Genomic DNA, 17,763 nt, shown 5'->3' with positions numbered 1-17,763 from the left:
TAGACAAAATTCACAGCAGGAAGAACATGTCTGTATGAGGTGTAATGTGTGTGGCATAAAAAGAAAATGAAAGGAGAGCCTAGAGTTGTAGAGTTTCCAGCCAGAACCTGAGAGCACATAGACTTTGTAACTTGCTACTGTTGAACCCACTTCTGTAATGAAGATGTCTCTCTACAGAAAGTCACTCACAGCTAAGTATCACAATTTTTCAACACAGGATGCACTGAAACAGGTCTATTTATAAGTGAGTCACCTCAAACACTTGCTTCTATACCAAATTCTTAAGTATCTTGTAAATAGTGTAGGAGCCCTGTGCAGTGTAAAATGTGCTGTAGGTGAATGGAGGCAAATAAAAGGGGAGAGGGAGGCACCACGAGCATCCATGACGAAAGATAACTCCACGGCAGAGTCCTCACATCAACCAAAGAGGACAACTCCACGGAATATTATCACAGAGTTGAAAATGTGCCAACTGAAGAAGAAAAAAACGTGCCAAGGGCACGATGGCACAACCCATGATAGCAGTTCCTCCACAGTAAGGTACAACAGGGCTAAATCAGAGATGCTGGAGGCTTTCCGGGGTGACCCGATCGAGGTGAACCTGCTTTAACACAGGGTTGGACTGGATGATCTCTAGAGGTCCCTTTCTACCATTCTGTGTTTTTATCCTGAGCGCCTTTAAGCTCTGCGATTTATTTTAAGCACCAGAAAGTTTGCAAAGGTCGCGTGTGGAAAGTGCTGCGGATTTCTAACAATGCCTGCGGCACCTCTACGTTTGGCGCGGGCGGGAGATCGGGGGCGGCTGTACGTTTCTATCAGCGCCGCTACAGTCAGCAAAGCTCTCGAGAAGCACATTTTCGAAGAACACATGGCTGTCCCCTTCGCTCGGGCAGAGGCCTGCTGAGGAAGCGGCCGGCGAGACTTACATCCGTGTTTCTCTTTATATGTTTCTCCATTGGTATCGGAGGCAGCAGGCTCGGAGCTTTCGGCCCCCGCGCCCCCCAGGACTCGTCACCCCGCTCCCCGGCACTCTCCCCTTCTGCCGGGCAGGCTGCGGCGAGCGGAGCACAACGGAACGGAGAGCTCCCGGCTCCCAGGCCATACTGTGCCGTGCCGCGCCGCACTCACCCGTGCGCTCTGCGGGAGGTGGTACCGGCAGAGCGTGTGGTCCAGGTCGAAACCCATCACGTCGCAGTCAGCCAGAGAAAAACACTGCTGCATCGCCGCCGAGCCGCCGCCGCGGAAAAAGGCGGGCGGACGAGGAGAAGGAGGAGGAAGGGGTGGTGGGCGGGCGGTGCTTCCTGCAGCGCGGGGCGGTACGATCCGATTCGGCCGTCCCGCCCCTTCCCGGCGGGCCCGCCCTCACCTGCACGGGGCCTGGGGCAGCTCGGGGGGCTGGCCTCAGAACAGCCGTATTTCTCACGCTCCCTGAGAGGGTTGTGACTCTTATAGGAGCCTAGCGGTGAAAAGCCCTGGTCGTAATCCTGGTGTGTGGAGAGGTGAGCACGGGGCAGTTGGCTGGAGGCGTGTTTAAGCGCTCGGATTCAAAAAAATAGGTTTCCCGCCGATATCTCTTGTATTTAGAAAACGGTGGGGCTCTCTGCAAGACCCGGTCCCAGCTGTGGGCCATCGTAAGCTGCTTTGGTAAGTAGGGTACAGGGAAAAAAAGGCCTTAGGTTGGACTATCCTGGGTGCTCTATGTCGGTTAAGCAGGCAAACACTGCTACTGCTTCGATACTACAGTTATCCTTGGGGTCCATAGTGTGTGGCAGCAGTTTGGTTTATATGAAAATTATGTTTTGAGTATATCAAGTTGCAATTTGATGGGTCAATGATGAATTAGTATTTCAGAGTGAAATACTTTTGGAAATTCACTCAAGTGGTTGGATGAGATAAAACATACTTATATATTAAAATCCAGTTTGCTAAGCTGAGGTACACACAGATGAGAGAGACCTGGGAGTCCTGATTTGTAATAAACAAACCAAGAGCTAGCAATGTGCCCTTGAAGCCAAAAAAAAGACCAATAGCATCCTGGGATGCATCAAGGAGAGTGTAGCCAGCAGGTCAAGAGAGGTTCTGTTCCCCCTCTACTCTGCCCTGGTGAGGCCTCATCTGGAGTCCTGTGTCCACTTCTGAGATCCTCAGATCAAGAGGGACAGAGAACTTCTGAAGAGAGTCCAGACACCAAGATGATCAGGGGACTGAAACATCTTTCACACAAGGAAAGGCTGTGGGAACTGGGGCTGTTTAATCTAGAAAGGAGAAGACTGAGGGGGAATCTTATTAATATTTACAAATATCTAAATGGTGGGTGTCAGGAGGTTGGGACATTCCTTTTTTCTATGGTATCTAGCAACAGGACAAGGGGTAATGGGATGAAGCTGGAACACAAAAAGTTCAATTTAAATATAAGAAAAAACTATTTCACTGTGAGGGTGATGGAGCCCTGGCACAGGCTGCCCAGAGGGGCTGTGGAGTCCCCTTCCTTGGAGGTCTTCAAGACTCATCTGGACATGTTCCTATGCGACCTGATCTAGGTTGACCTGCTTCTGCAGGGGGGTTGGACTAGATGATCTGTAAAGGTCCCTTCCAACTCCTACCATTCTATGATTCTATGACCAGTCACATACCTTTTAATATTCTACATAGAAGGTCAATATCAGATTACAAAATGGACTAGACAGGAAAATACATGGAAATTAGGAATAAAAAAATCAGTTCTAATAGTAGGACAGCATTAGCACTTAACATGTCAGAAGGAAATGGATTGTGTAATTTTACCTTAGAACTTTATACAGTAGCATCTTTCAAAGGCTCTCGGTATCTCCCATGGACATCAATATACTTTCTAACACTGTTGTGTATGTATATATGTGCATAGATACTGTATCTGCTATATATCACATATATATACCATAAATAAGATATGCATACTGATACATGTATATTTTTGAGATATGTTAAATAGATAAATATGTATATATTCTTGAGTACATACATATGTATGTATGCATGTGTCGTGGTCAACTTGTCAGCAGCTAAGCACTGTGCAGCTGCTTGCTCACTCCTCTCCAGTGGGATTGGGGAGAGAGTCAGAAAAGTGAGAAAATTCATGGGTTGAGATAAAAGCAATAGATATGAATAGATTCAATAGGTAAAGTAGAAGATGTGCACATAAGCAAAGCAAAAATGAATTCCTTCAGTACTTCTTGTTGGCAGGCAGGTGTTCAGCCATCTCCAAGACAGCAGGGCTCCATCACACACAACAATTAATTGGGAAGACAAACACCATCACTGAACATTCCTCCTTTCCTTCTCCTTCCCCACTGTTTTATATACTGAGTACAATATCATATGGTGTGGGGTCGGGGTCAGCTGTCCCAGCTGTGTCTCCTCCCAGCTTCTTGTCCACCCCGAGCCTGCTTGCTGATAGAGTGGTGTGAGAAGCAGAAAAGGCCTTAACTCTAAGCACTGCTCACCAATAACAGCTCTGTACCAGCACAATCTAAAACATAGCCTCATACCAGCTACTGTGAAGAAAATCATCTCTACTCCAGACAAAATCAGCACAGCATGTGTGTGTATGTATTCCAAATTAACAAGTATGAAGCCTGGGCAAACCATCTCTCGCACACAACAGGAATTACAATTATAAAGATGAGGCAGCAGCCTGGGAACTCTGAGTACAAGACATTTTATCTTTCTAAAGCTTCTCAATTCAGAAAACATGGAGCAAATTCCTGCCCACTGAAGTTAATGACTACAAATTTGATTGGCTTCAGTAGGTCCAAGAGTTCACCCACAGCTGCTGTTTAACACTATCTTCCACATTTACTTAAACTATGTCTGACTTGCAGATTATATCAGTACGTCTTATTGCAGAATTACTGGTTTTTTTTCCCCACAAGGACTTATGCAGCTTCCAAAATTGTGTTTTCAATTCTGGTATTTTAAATGTATACATTTTCTTGCTATGCCTGTTAAACTTTTTATACAAAAAATCACCAAAAAAACAGCTTTTTTTTCAGTTTCCCATGCCAGGGACGAGGTGCGGGGGTCCATGGCCAGGACAGCTGAGTCCAACTAGCTAAAGGGCCTTTCAGTACTGTAGTGTGTCACGCCTAATACAGAAGGATTTGGCAGGGAAGAGCAGATCGCTGCTCAGGCTTGTCTAGGACTGTGTGGGCATTGCATTGGGCATCATTTGTCTTTTCTAGTGTTTTATTTATCTCTCTTTTCCTTTTTTTTTTGAATTTTCCTTTTAATTCTTTTTGTTTGTTTGTTTTTCATTTAAATTTTTTAAACTGTACTTAACCCACAAGTTTTACTTTTTTTAATGTCTCTCCTCCCCATCCCACTGGGGTGAAGGGGAGGAGCGAGTATGTGGATGCATGATGCTTATTTGCTGGCTGGGGTTAAATTACAACAATAAGGAACAATACTCACCAATGGAGAGATTCAGAAAGTTAAATTTCAGGTACATGAAGCTGAAGATTAAATTAGAAGTACGACAGCAAGAAATATAGAAAATGTTGATGAAAAGAATTGGTTTTCAGTTCTGGGAAAAGAGAAGATAAATGAGAGACTATTACCTTCATCATCAGTATTCACAGCACAAATGTAATAACAGGAAAGTCTTTGCAGTTTACTTTCAGCACACAACACCCAAATTTTATTCTTTTGTCTTTAAAGTGTTGCTTTGTCTCATGGTTTTTTTTCCTTTCAAATGAATCCTTTAACCATACTGACATTTCACTCCAGGGCCTTTCTCAGAAAGGAGCTACCTTTAATCAAAATCCCATGTAACAACTGAACTACCTTACTGTGTTAGCAGCATCCTTTCAGGTTACTTTTTCAGTTCTGCCTTTCAAGTTTGATGGCACCATGAGATGCTCAGAGATGTCCACATAACTGAGGTCGACCTTTCTGGCTATCAGGTCCTAAGTCATGATATTTTAGATTTCCCCATGGTTAATTTACGTGTCACAGTAACTACTTTTATATTGTAAATATGTGTTAATAATCCATTAGGAAAAATGGTAAATCCTGACCCAGCAGGTGAAATTTCTAACTAGACATGCTGAAGGTGAAATAATCGTTTGTTGTGTATCTCACCTCCTGCAGCTGCAGCATCCCCCAGGCAAGGGCTGAAATGCAACCCACAGGGATCATAGAATCATAGAACCATTACAGTTGGAAAAGGCCTCTAAGATTATGGAGTCCAGCCACGAACCTAATGCTGCCAAACTCACCATCAAATCATGTCCCTCAGCACCTTATCTACACGTTTTTAAAATATCTCTAGGGATGGTGACTCCACCACCTCCCTGGGCAGCCTGTTCCAGTGTTCAACAACTCTTTCAATGAAGAAATTTTTCCTAATCTCCAATCTAAACCTCCCTGGTGCAACTGGAGGCCATTTCCTCTTGTCCTATCACTTGTTACTTGGGAGCAGAGACTGACCCCCACCTCACTACAACCTCCTGTCAGGGAATTGTAGGGAGCAAGGTGGTCTCCCTTCAGCCTGCTTTTCTCCAGACTGAACACCTCCAGGTGCCTCAGATGCTCCTAATAGTTTTCTCCTCCAGATGCTTACCCAGCTTCATTGCCTATCTGGACACTCTGCAGCACTTGACTATTCTTCTTCTAGTGAGAAGCCCAACACTGAACACAGTATTCAAGGTGCAGCCTCACTGGTGCCAAATACAGAGAAAGTATTACTTTCCTGGTCACTGGTTCATGCCTGGTGTCTTCAGCATTCACCTTCCCATTAGTAAAGCCACTGAAATCTTTCAAGCTACGAGAACTCGGGTACAATAGAAAAGCTGAAATTGAGAGCCAGGGTACTGAAGATGTTGGTGAAATAGCCTCACTCCACAGTGAATTATTAGACATGAAAGTAGTACCAGTGGGCTAGAGCCCCTTAATAATGCTCCACTACACAGCTGAGACATGACGAGTTTTCTGCTGTTGAAAAGCCTCATCTTTCTGGCTGTGGTGACAACAAAATGTCCAGCAGAGCAGTATTTGTTTTTTCCCATGTTCACTCTCTGCTGATGAGATGAACTCAGACAAAGCACTACAATGGCTAAGAAGCAAGACTACATAACAGGGACTGTTTTTCGTGACATCAGGAAATGAATTCAACTCACACTGTCCCTTTGCAAAACAACCCCAGCATGCAGAGAATCAGGAAATGATACAGGGACAAGGGAATATCTAAAGAATTCTTCACACCATACCAAGCATAACTGCATCCAAAGGTTTTCTCAGGGACGAAGTAGTGTTCCTTTGATCCTTCAACATCTCTTACTTCAGCCTTTCCAGAAGCTTGAACTGTTTGCCCTGCCATTCCTGAAAGATATTTCCAAGAAACATCTTTCCTCTTCTATTTTTGCTGAACCTCTCAAAGACTTCCGTTTTGTCCCCTCTGGAGCATTTGAGACATGCTACAGAGATTTGTTTTAGGGAACTCCTTGTAATGGAGCCCCCCCTGCAGCCCCCAGCCCCTTGCTGGCAGCCCGCATGGCTGGCACTGCATGACACAGTGGCGGAGCTGCCTGCAGTCACCCAGAGCCCTACGGATCAGGCAGGACAGGGCAGCAGGTGCTGCTCACACTCAGTACCCTCATGCTTGGCGACCTGCAGGAAACACGTGTGAAACATGACATCTGATGTGTTAAAGCCTTTTACAGAGATGCCAAGGGGCATTTTGGTTTTCTGTGCTTTGTCCCTGCTTTTCATGCAGAAGAGGCTCCTACCACCATGTGATTTTAGAGCCTAGAAGAGTACTAATATGCCCCAAAAGGAATGAAACAGAGTATGGTAACATACACAAGACCCATGTCAAAATACCTCAGATAAATCTTAGCTGTCACATAAAGGTTGCAGGCCCTTGAGCCAGATAGGTGCTGCAGCTCCTTGCTTTCTTTGTCCGTAAGAGGGCAGCATTACGATACAATGGAGCATCCCTCCGAGTTGGAATCATCTGCACCTTATTCTATTTTACTTTCCCTAAACTTAGGTTTTATTTTCCTGAGGTAGTGTGAGTTGACTTCACCAGTTGTGTTTCGTCCCACCTATGCAGTTGCAGCCATTTGCCTATTTGGGCAAAGGCTGTAAGAGTTTAATTAAAACAAAGAAAGAGTTCCTTGTATTGCTATTGAACAGTATGCAGTAGTGATATATGAAAATAAACCAAGAATTTTAACAAACATGAGGCATTTTCATTTTAAAAAGTAACACCTTGCACAAAACTAAGCTCAGAACTTCCTGGATTTTTCCCCTTTTGGTTTTTTTAAAAATGAAAATACTTGAACAGTGAGTCAAACCAAAAAGTTATGTTTTGAAAAAAACTATTTTAGTACACTGGTAAGGGAGAGAACATCAGATTTGCACTTCATTTAGTTTTTAACTCACTAAGTTGTTCAATGCACAGAGAACAGAGTGCCTTAGAGCCCCACATCCCCACCCTGCAATGACTGAGTACCCTAAAGCTTACTCTCCCCACTGGAATAACAGTTTTTAGCACTTCATGGTGCAAATGCCCCATCTGAGAACTGTTGCTTCCATGCCAGACTGACAAGACAACAGGGCATATGTCTTAGGCTCACCCAACTGGGCCAGCTCAGGGACGTCTGAGCATACATGTTGCTCAAGAACATACATGGCTCTTGAGAGCTCCCTTTATCCTCTCCATGGTTAGTGGTAGCCCCCAGACGAACACTGCTGTTGCTCTAACTTCACTCCTACTTAGACAGACCTGCATATTATCCCTTTTGGAGCTGCCACAGCAGAAGACCAACCTGAAATGCTGCCACACAGCTCTCATCCAACAGGCAGTTCCTGGCAATACACCACCATCCCTCTGTTTCCTCTCTTATGTGTGGATCAATAATCAGATTCAAATGCAATGTAGTTGTTTCTTGCATAACGAGGCTGTACCTGTTTAACTCAAAGGGCCTAAGGAACAGAAAACTTTGTCCCCGACCCTGCAATCACAGCTTGAAAGAAAAACTCATTGGTATTTGGTTGTAGTCACACAGGTACAAGATATATTTCTGGGATTTTGCATGAACTTGTACTTTCAATGGGATTTTTCACATGTTTGAAATTAACCAAGATTGTAGGATTTGGGTTTATGTTTGTAAGTTTAATACATTTAGAAGGAAACACTTTTGTGTTGTTTAAGGATGCAGACCTCTGACTTATAGAGTGATACTTCAGTATACATTGATATCACAATGCTAGTACATTTCAAGGATAACATGATTTGCTGTGAGAGATTGAAAGTTGCCAAGAGTATGAATGCTTTGAAAAACAGTCACTAGTAGTTACTATTTCTTCAGTAGACCTTTAGAAGTTTAAAAAATACTGTGTAATCTTCAAGGTATCCATCTGTTACACATGGACTGCCTTGTTACTATAGAGGAGCCCAGTACATGACTTGATCAGGATTTAAGATTTGCTTAAATTCTAGTGATTTCAGAAGTTTCTTTATAGCATCCTGCTAGGAGTAGGACATCTGATTGTATCTGGCATGTCAGTGCTATGCAGTTTACATTCTCTGTCTCACCAGCATAGAAATGAGACTCGTGCTGCTACAGAGGCAAGATTCACAAAACTAAACCCAGGAGTTCATTAAAAGGTTAAACAGACAGTAATCCAATAGGTGCTCAGAATCTCTCAAGACCATGCTTATTGTCATTATCACCTCTTTCAGATCTTGTAATCTAACACAGGCTGTTCCCACGCAACATGAAAGAAGGAAATGAAAATCAATGATTTTGTCAGAGTGATTAATAGCCAAGACTGATTGCTGGACCCTTAGTGAGTATATATTTTAAAACTCTGAATAGTTCTCTAAAGGTACCTCTTTTTGAGCTGGATGGATGCTACATTTTGTTAAAAGACACTATACTGGAAATAGGGACATTATGGCAAACTGTACTTCCAAAGTAGACCTGTATATATTTTATGGTGAGAGAACTGTGCAGTTTCTATGATCTGTGGGTATTTTTAAAAATACCATTCTTTTGTTTTTACAATTTTAAGAATAAAATCCAGAGTAGGACTCCTAAATTCCCAGTCCTCATTTCCCATTCATTCATTCATGCTGTATTCATGGATAGATAATCGCTTATGGCTTCGATTTCTTCATGAGTAAAATTGAAATATGTCTAATTCAGACATTCTGAGGATTTCTGGGTTGTTCCAGTAGGTTATACACTTGCTAATGATTGCATAAAAGACAAATCTGATGTATTTCAATATAGAGTCTGCACAAAAGGACAGAGCTATTGAACAGCCAGTGGGAAATGCCACAACTATAAAACTGCAGACTTGAAGATAGCAGAACTAGGACAGACCTAAAGACAGTCATCTTCTTGCCCTGAGGCAGGATCAATTTGACTACAAATATCCATAATAGTCAATTGTCTAAATTCTTCTTAAAAAAGACCAACAAGCCACTAGGCATTTTTTTCCAGTGTTTAACATTCCTTGCACACAGTCCTTCCACGTCAAAACAAAGTCTCTGTTGCTCTAATGCTTTTTTTTTCTTATGTCTTTTCCTGTTCCTATAGATGTGAAAACCACCTCATTGTGCATCAGCCTTCTATTTATTGGAAGGATGTTATTACATATTTTCCTACACACTCTTTTTGTTTAGTTGTTTATGGTCTCTCCTTAAAGATTGAGGGGTTTGGAGCTCTTTTGTCTTTTGTTTCAATCTAGATGATATTTATTTGTCATTCATTATCAAATTGATCCATGTTTTTAATTTTTTTTTCCTGGAATACAAAATAAAAAACTGGATTGTATTGCTCCAGTTTGGCTTTACTACAGCTGAGTACAGAAATAATGAACCCACAGTAAGGTAACATAGCAATTTGTGCTTTCAAAGTAACATGCAAGTTACTTAATTCATCACAGACATCATCGTGTTAGTATTTTCAAGATCAAATTCTATCCTATCACTATGATGAGTAGGGAAATATTTTTCTTTTTTCTTCTTTTAACAGTAAGTTGTCTTTCTTAAGGAGTGCTTGATCTTCTGTTCAATAAATATTTTCTTCTGTATGCATCCATTGCTGAGTATACTGGACACTGAGAGTGATGTTCCTTGGAGCTGTAATAATACAATGCTAATAGTAGTGCTTACAAATCTCAAATATAAGAGGTTGTTTTGAATATAAATTGCATTAGATATTTACTGTTCTACTTGTGCCTCTAAAAGGTGCCTGGTCATGATCCGGTGAAATGATAAAAAAAAAGTATGCTGGATTTTGATAAGAAGGAAGTGATCTATAAGAATATATTAAGAAAATTCTAAATATAAGAATATTCTAAAACTTGGTGTATATGCTAAGCCTCAAGAAGATTCTGTCATACTGCTGTAACTTTTAAAATATCTGTAAGTCTGCGAAGAAGGTCAGAGCCAACTCCTCTATTTCTAGGAAAACTGTATGTTCATGTTTACTTATATTGTCCTGTTGAGCCTCATGCTTTTTTCAGGAGGAGGGACATTTCCAACATGCTTTAAAGTTCGGGAAACAAAGACAGAAGAATATGAATTTGGGAAAATTTTGACAGAGAAGGAGAGTAAATTATTTTATCTACAACAGAAACCTGTATCACAAATGCTCACTGAAAGTGAGGATCATTGAAAGTGCTTACTTCCTATCCCTCGTCTCTATGTCTATGAAAATAATATCTTGCATGTTGGATATTCTTTGTACAGCATCTCACTGCATACCTTTGAAAAGACAGATGCAGCAAAAAGAAAAGAGAAAGTAAGAAACTATATCGAAATGATACTAGGAGAGTGGGAGAGAATACAGAAACAAAAGGATGAAAAAAAGTATATGTATTTGCTGGACAAATTTCCATTTGTGCAACTTCATGTTTGGAACACACAGGAAACAGGTCACACTGATGCTGAATCCTAGTAAAGAAAATAATTCACATACTGCATCTTTATCTTTGCACAGACTATTCTAAAAATAAGTCAAAAACTCATAAAAAAATGATATATGAACTAAAGGTAAAAATGAAATCCTGCTCTCAGTTAAACCAATGAGTATACTGTCACATCAGTCAGGAAAACAGGATGTTAAGAGCTTTTATACTGGATCAAATATAGAAATTATTCACCTACGTATTGATGCTCCTTGACTCTCAGATTGTACCTATGTTTCTGAAGATGAGTAGGTAAGATAATGGTTTTTAGATCAGTTGTGCCTTTGGCCATGTCTATACTATGCTGTATAAGATTGTTTCCAGAATCTAACACATGCCCTGGCTACTGCTTCCCAACATAATTTTGAAGTAAACTCCAGAATTATAATTTCCTTTTCTGCCTACCCTTTACTTTTCATATGGAAAATATATAACTGCATGTCCTGAGGTTGCTATGGGGCAATTCCAGTCCCTTTTCCTCTGGTTTATAGAGACAATGTCTTCCATGTTGAGTAATGTTCTTTGTGCAGCATCTCACCGCATACCTGTGAAAAAAAAAAAGCAGAAAGAAAACAGGAGGTAGGAAACTGTAAAAGGATAGGGAGAGACCTAGTCTGAAAGGTAGATGGATAGTGTACAGGGTTCATATAATCACAGGAACTAGTTACAGATCCAACCCTTTTCCTATAGAGAGATTTGAGCTGTATAAAATCCTGGTATGTGCACAATTTACAGTAATGTGAAACAATTTGTATAAATACAATTTATCTAACAGGAAGAACAAAAGTAAAATGGAGTAGAGGGGGAGGTGCTGATCTCCCTGGTATCCAGTGATAGGACACATAGGATTGCTTCAAAGCTGCCCCAAACGTGGTCTAGAGTAGATGTCAGGAAGCATTTGTTTACTGAAAGAGTAGTCAAACACTGGAACGGGATTCCTAGAGGGATGGCCATTGCCCCAGACCTGTCGGTGTTGAAAAGACATTTGGACAATGCCCTTAGTAGCATGCTTTAACTTTTGGTCAGGCTTGAAGTGATCAGGTAGTTGGACTGACTGTTGTAAATCACTTCCAACTCCTCTCCTCTCCTCTCCTCTCCTCTCCTCTCCTCTCCTCTCCTCTCCTCTCCTCTCCTCTCCTCTCCTCTCCTCTCCCCTCCCCTCCCCTCCCCTCCCATTCCATTCCATTATTAATAGCTAGTGGGTTTCTACTGCTTTTACATGTAATATGTCAGTAATTTGAAGTAATTAAAAAGATGTATTTCTTTATATGGTATATCAATAGATTCTAATTGTAAGTTTTAGCTCCTTGAAAGATGTTGCCTTTCCCACATGCACAGGTCAGGAGAGAGCACTTCAGTTCACACTCATTCACAGGTGAAACAATGAATATAGTACTTTGATACACTATGTCTTTCCATACCTCCCTCTTTGGATGTCTCTACTTTTCCTGATGCAATTTGAACTTCTGAAGATATAGATGGTAAATCATGACATAGTGTGACATGTGATAGACTTATGTGAGGAATGAACTTGACCCATCCTAAAATCTTCATAAATATATGCAGTTTCTAAATTTAAAACTATCCATAACAGAGTCAGTTTTGCAATGCAATTTCTTCAAAGAATTGCAAAGTCATATTCATTGGTAATTCTTTGTCAACCACTTACCATATTTTTTCCCACTCAGAGATGGGTTCGATTAGAAGTATTTTTCATGCCTTAGAAAGCTACAGCATGGTTTTGTTCAGAAAGGCTGCTTCACAGAAAGCAAATTAACTTGCAATTTTTAACAGTGTGTGCTCTATTTCATTTAGAATAGTGTACGATAAAATGAAAAATAATGGCTGAGGTCTGGTCCCATTGCAGATAATGGCAAAACTTTCATTAAATTTAAGCAGAGTGAGATCTGATTGTTTGAACAAATGGAGGAAGTCTCTATTCTGTCAATCTTTGACAGAGCCTTATTCCTCTGTGTTCATTTGTTGTCAGACGCAGCCTGTTTTAGGCCCAAATTCAGCTAATAAATAACTAACTCTCATCACCGAAGCACTTGAAAATGTAGTTTTAATGCTTTCTAGAGTAGAGATGGATTACTGGATCAGCCTTATGAAAATAAATAGCCAGAGTTTTCTCATTACAAATGCAAAAGATTTAAGGTTGGAAAATGCCAAATCAAATAAAAGTCTAAATCTGTGTGGATTTATAGTTTAAGATAATATACAAAACCAGGAAAGTGATTAATCAATAAGAGTAAACAATTTTGTCAAGGGTAAAATTACACACATAATTTATTTTCATTGAAAAGATTGGCAATTTGCAAATTACAGAAACAGAATGGAAGTGGTGATTAAAAGGATTATAAAAAAGCTACAAAGTGGTGGTAATGTGTTCCATGTTAATGTGCAAATGGAAAGAAATATAGTTGAAAAGACATCAGTAATAAAGAAATCACCGTGCTTCACTTCAATTTGTTACCTTAAAAAACGCAGCACAACTTTAAAATATTTAACCATTTATATTATTTCCAAAGCACAGATTCAGTGTGGTATGCATTTGCTTTTCTTTAAATATCATATTATTTGAATATTTTACTTCACTGGAACATTTGACTTGCTTTATCATAATCTGTTAAGAAGTTTTTCTAAGTGATGTGTATTATGTCAAATATTTAAATTAACATATACTAATGCAGCAGTATCACTGCTGGCTTGAAAAAGTTTATGCAATATAGAAAGTGATCCTACAGGCATCAGTTTCACACATGATTTAATTACAATTATTGTATTTCATGTCTTAATTTCAGGTTTTCTCACATGGAGTTTTTTTCCTGTGTACAAAATTGCAGAGAAAATGTTTGGTTTTGTTTTGAAAAAACACTCTCCTTGTCAATTTCCAGTTTGAACTGACTCATATTTCATAACAAAAGCATTGGTGGATACTGCCTTGGAATATTCTTTTTTTTTTTCCCTAGCAGAGTACCATTCTGACTGTAATTCTTCTCTGCATGACATAGGGGAATTGTTTCAAACATCATGTATCATCAGTACTGAAGCCTGATGCTCAGTGGTGTTCACTTCCTATCCCTGAAATATGGAGCAGCACATTTATGAGGTGGAGGAGGGTTCATTTTTTCTAAAACTCTAGGGTTTAATGTAATTATGCCCATAGTTCCATACAGACCATATACAAATCAATAAACACAGCAAACATCTGTAACGAAAACTCATACAAAATTGTTTCTGAAAGCATGGACACAAATCAAAATTCTATCAAAACGAGACTTTTGGAATTATGGATTCAAATCTTAGCTGTACTCAGTCTGACACCATGATTCATGCAGAGCAGTACCTCATTCCAAGAGCACTTCAATTAATATCAATGTTGAAGATTAGGTTTGTACCAGGCTTACTAAAACATATCATATTAAGACATTATTTTTCTGTCCATTCAAGTGAGTAAGAGAAATATGTTTAACCAGCATGTTTAAACATGATTGTTTTGTAGAATAAACAAAGCCTAAAGAATATTGACTTTAAGTTAATTAGAATTTGATTTAATGGATTTGGAGGACTGCAAATTAATCCTTTAAGCAGGGGTAAGGCTCCTTGTCTTACTTATACAGAATTTTGTAAGGAACATACAGAATATGAAAGTAACTTCAGGTATCTGTAATCCTCAAACCTATAGCAGCATCACCAACTTTTTTCTTTATGGAACAAAGAAATATGCTTTAAGAGCAATGGGGAATTGCCTAGTTTGATGGAACTACTGGATTGAATAGATTTGTTTCCTTTTCTAAAATGTAAGTTTATATGATCCTTTCAGACACAGATTGCAAATGGTCCATCTCTGTTTTAAAGTGTTGCATATTTCAAGAAAATACTTCAATATTAATGATTTTTTTCTTAGTAATATAGAGAACAGAATACTAAACTTCAGTATCCATACTATAAACATGCCATTCTGCTCATAATAAATTAATCTTTCTTGCTAGCTACTGCTGGCTGTAAGAATCAAGTAAGACTCTTGTGTCCTTCTCAAAACATTTTTGCTAATAAAATTCATCAATATATCTGATTAGGTCTTTCACAGTCACTTTACATCCAGTAGCTTATTTATTTGGACAATTTCTGGTTTGACACTCAGCCTCCAAAACAAATTAAGTAAAGACACAAAAGGCCAGTAAGATATAGAGCTGTTTGGCTTCCTTTTGCAAAAGGAAGATCTAGTGGGATGCAAGGCAAAAAAACCAAAATTAAACAAAGAAATAGGTGCTGAAAATATTAACCTGTTAAATTATATGCAATACCAGTGCTGAGGGCTTGGACAATATTGCAAAGACACTGAATATACATTATTATCCTAATTTGTTCCAAACTGTGAGCATGAAAATTAGGATTATGGGATTTATCATTTTTTTTTTTTTTTTAGGTAAAACTAGCAAAAACATTTTTATTACATGTTGTGGTTTTTTTTCCTTGCCTATAATAAAATTATATAGTCTCTAAAACATGAAGAGTACTGCATTATGTTCAGAAATGCAGAGAATCCCCAATAAAGTCACCAGGATGGGAACAAAGACCCTTGCAGAGTTACTACTGCAGTGTGGCTACCACAGCTTAACCATGGTCCTGCCTTACATGGGCTCGGGAATCTGCTCAGCAACCCAACTCCTTACGCTTTTTGTTTTAAATCTGAGTGATGAATTTCATGGCAATTTGTTAAAGTCTACTTGTTTCATAAATAGAACTGATCCTGAAGAGTTGGCAGGGAGGAAAGCAAGCTGATTTATTGTTATTGATCACTTACAGCAAAAATCTTTCAGGGCTTGTATGCCGAGCAGGGGCATAAATTGGTAGAGAAAATGAATTTAATGCCTGTGTTTATTTGAGATAAGATACTCATATACACAAAAGCTTGTAGGCTTAAGGCCCATTCTAGCTAGATTTATAAATATTTATCTGAGTGGTCTCAGGAATCCAGTGTGATTTCTGACGTTTATGTACATTGGTACATGCGAAGATGGGTCTTGATCCCAGAAAGAGCTGTGCATGAAACTGTTTCTGTACAATGTAAGGAGCTACACTGGCATGATGAAACTATTCTATGTGGTAAATATGTATGCAAATCTTTCCTGATTTAATAACCAAGTTACAGCTGCCCCTGTGGGAAGACCCATGCCAGAGCAGTTCATGAAGGACTGTAGCCTATGGGAAGGAGAACTTTGTGGAGGACTATCTCCCATGGGGAGGGACCCCACAGTGTAGCAGTGTGAAGTGTGATGAGGCCCCTGCCTGAGAAGAAGCATCAGCAAAGTCCATCTGTACTGAACTGACCATAACCTGTAGCCCTGTGCTGCCGGGGGAGGAGGAAGGAGACTCCCAGGAAGAGGAGAGATGGGGGGAGGTGTTTTAAGATTAAATTTTATTTCTTATCTCCCTGTTCTGATTGTTCATTAATAAATCAAACCACTTCTCACCAAGTGGAGTCTGTTTTGCCCATGATGCTAACTGCTGAGTGATCTCCCTGTTGTTATCTCAACTCATAAACCTCTCATATTTCTCTCTTTCCTGTCCAGTTTAGGAGGGGGAGTGATAGAACAACTTGATGAGAACCTGGCATCCAGCCAGGGCTAAACACAGCAGTTATTTAGTTGTATTGTCTTTCTGGTAAAGTAAAACAATGCAAGTCAGCATTGTGGAGTTGAGAGACATATGTAAATGGTTTAGGAAAACAACAAACAAAACCAAAAAGTGGGAGCCAGTTTTATTCATCATCAGGAAGCTATAGGTCCATATGTGAGTTGTGATTGACATCTTATCTGCAAGAGTTTGCCTCTCACTGAAACACCACTGCATGGTGCTGAAAGGCTGTCTTCTGTGCTTCCTGCTTCAAGCACTGCATGTCTCCCAAGCTGTGGTGATTTCCAGCTGCACTTGGAGGTTGGGCTGCACTGCTGGGATGTGGCACTCAGCTCTCTAGGCTGTTTTGCCACAGCAGTATCCAGACACCCATGCTCAGTCTGCAGGCCAGATTATGAGTGCTTTAGAAATGGGAATATACTGGTCAATGTACTTTCATTGTCTTACATGGTGACTGAAAGCCATTATTTTTTATATGTGGCTGATAAAAGCAATCATCCACCCAGAACAATTATTTTTGGCTAGTGCCTTTGTTTCTCAAAAATGCAGAATGAAGAATCAATTAAAATCTATTGATGGATTACTACAAGCCCCATATATTTTTTTTTTTCCTTATACGAGGTGCCAAACTCACCTTGATTAAAAAAAGAAGGCCAGAGGAGTGGTTTGAAGGACGGGCTGTCAGCAGGGGAAAACACCTGGGTGTGAATGCAAGCAGAAGCCGCAGGTGTGCTCCAGGTGACGGTGGCAAAGGCTTCCCAGTGGTAACTGAAACCAGCACACACCAGGAAGCAAAAAGAAATACCTGAGCTGTCTACGTTGGAGGCTGCTAAGGAAACAGGCAGGTCAGCTTGGTTAATCATTACCAACACAGACTTCACAGATGTTCACTACTGATCATATGACAGGACCCCATCTGAGATAAGAAAACAACCCTCCCAAGCAGTAGGAGTTGAGAAGCCTCCCTTGCTTAAATGTTCTGACTTTATTGTTTTGCTGTGGGAGAAGAGGCTTCACGGCCCCAGACAGCACAGCTGTTGTGTGCTTTCCTATTTTGAAGAGGAAGTGAGAAACTCCCTTCCTAAGTACTCTGGCACTTGAATAGTGAACTTTTACTCCCAATCCAGGAGCCGCCTCTAATGAAGTCTCAGTGAGGTC

At 40.2% G+C, this 17,763-nt stretch overlaps 1 protein-coding gene across 1 annotated transcript in view; it reads right to left on the bottom strand.

Moving 5' to 3' along the window:
* NT5DC1 (5'-nucleotidase domain containing 1) overlaps positions 1–1,230 on the bottom strand; it is a 139,916-nt gene extending 138,686 nt beyond the window's left edge. The window contains exon 1 of the mRNA XM_061990125.1: positions 1,129–1,230. Coding sequence (XP_061846109.1) covers positions 1,129–1,221 — 93 coding nt within the window. The 5' untranslated portion in view covers positions 1,222–1,230. The remainder of the gene's footprint in view (positions 1–1,128) is intronic.
* Between the last annotated feature and the right edge of the window lie 16,533 nt (positions 1,231–17,763).

Source organism: Colius striatus, chromosome 2, assembly GCF_028858725.1.
Source record: "Colius striatus isolate bColStr4 chromosome 2, bColStr4.1.hap1, whole genome shotgun sequence".
NCBI classification, from domain to species: Eukaryota; Metazoa; Chordata; class Aves; order Coliiformes; family Coliidae; genus Colius; species Colius striatus.
This window is presented reverse-complemented; position numbering and strand designations above follow the sequence as displayed.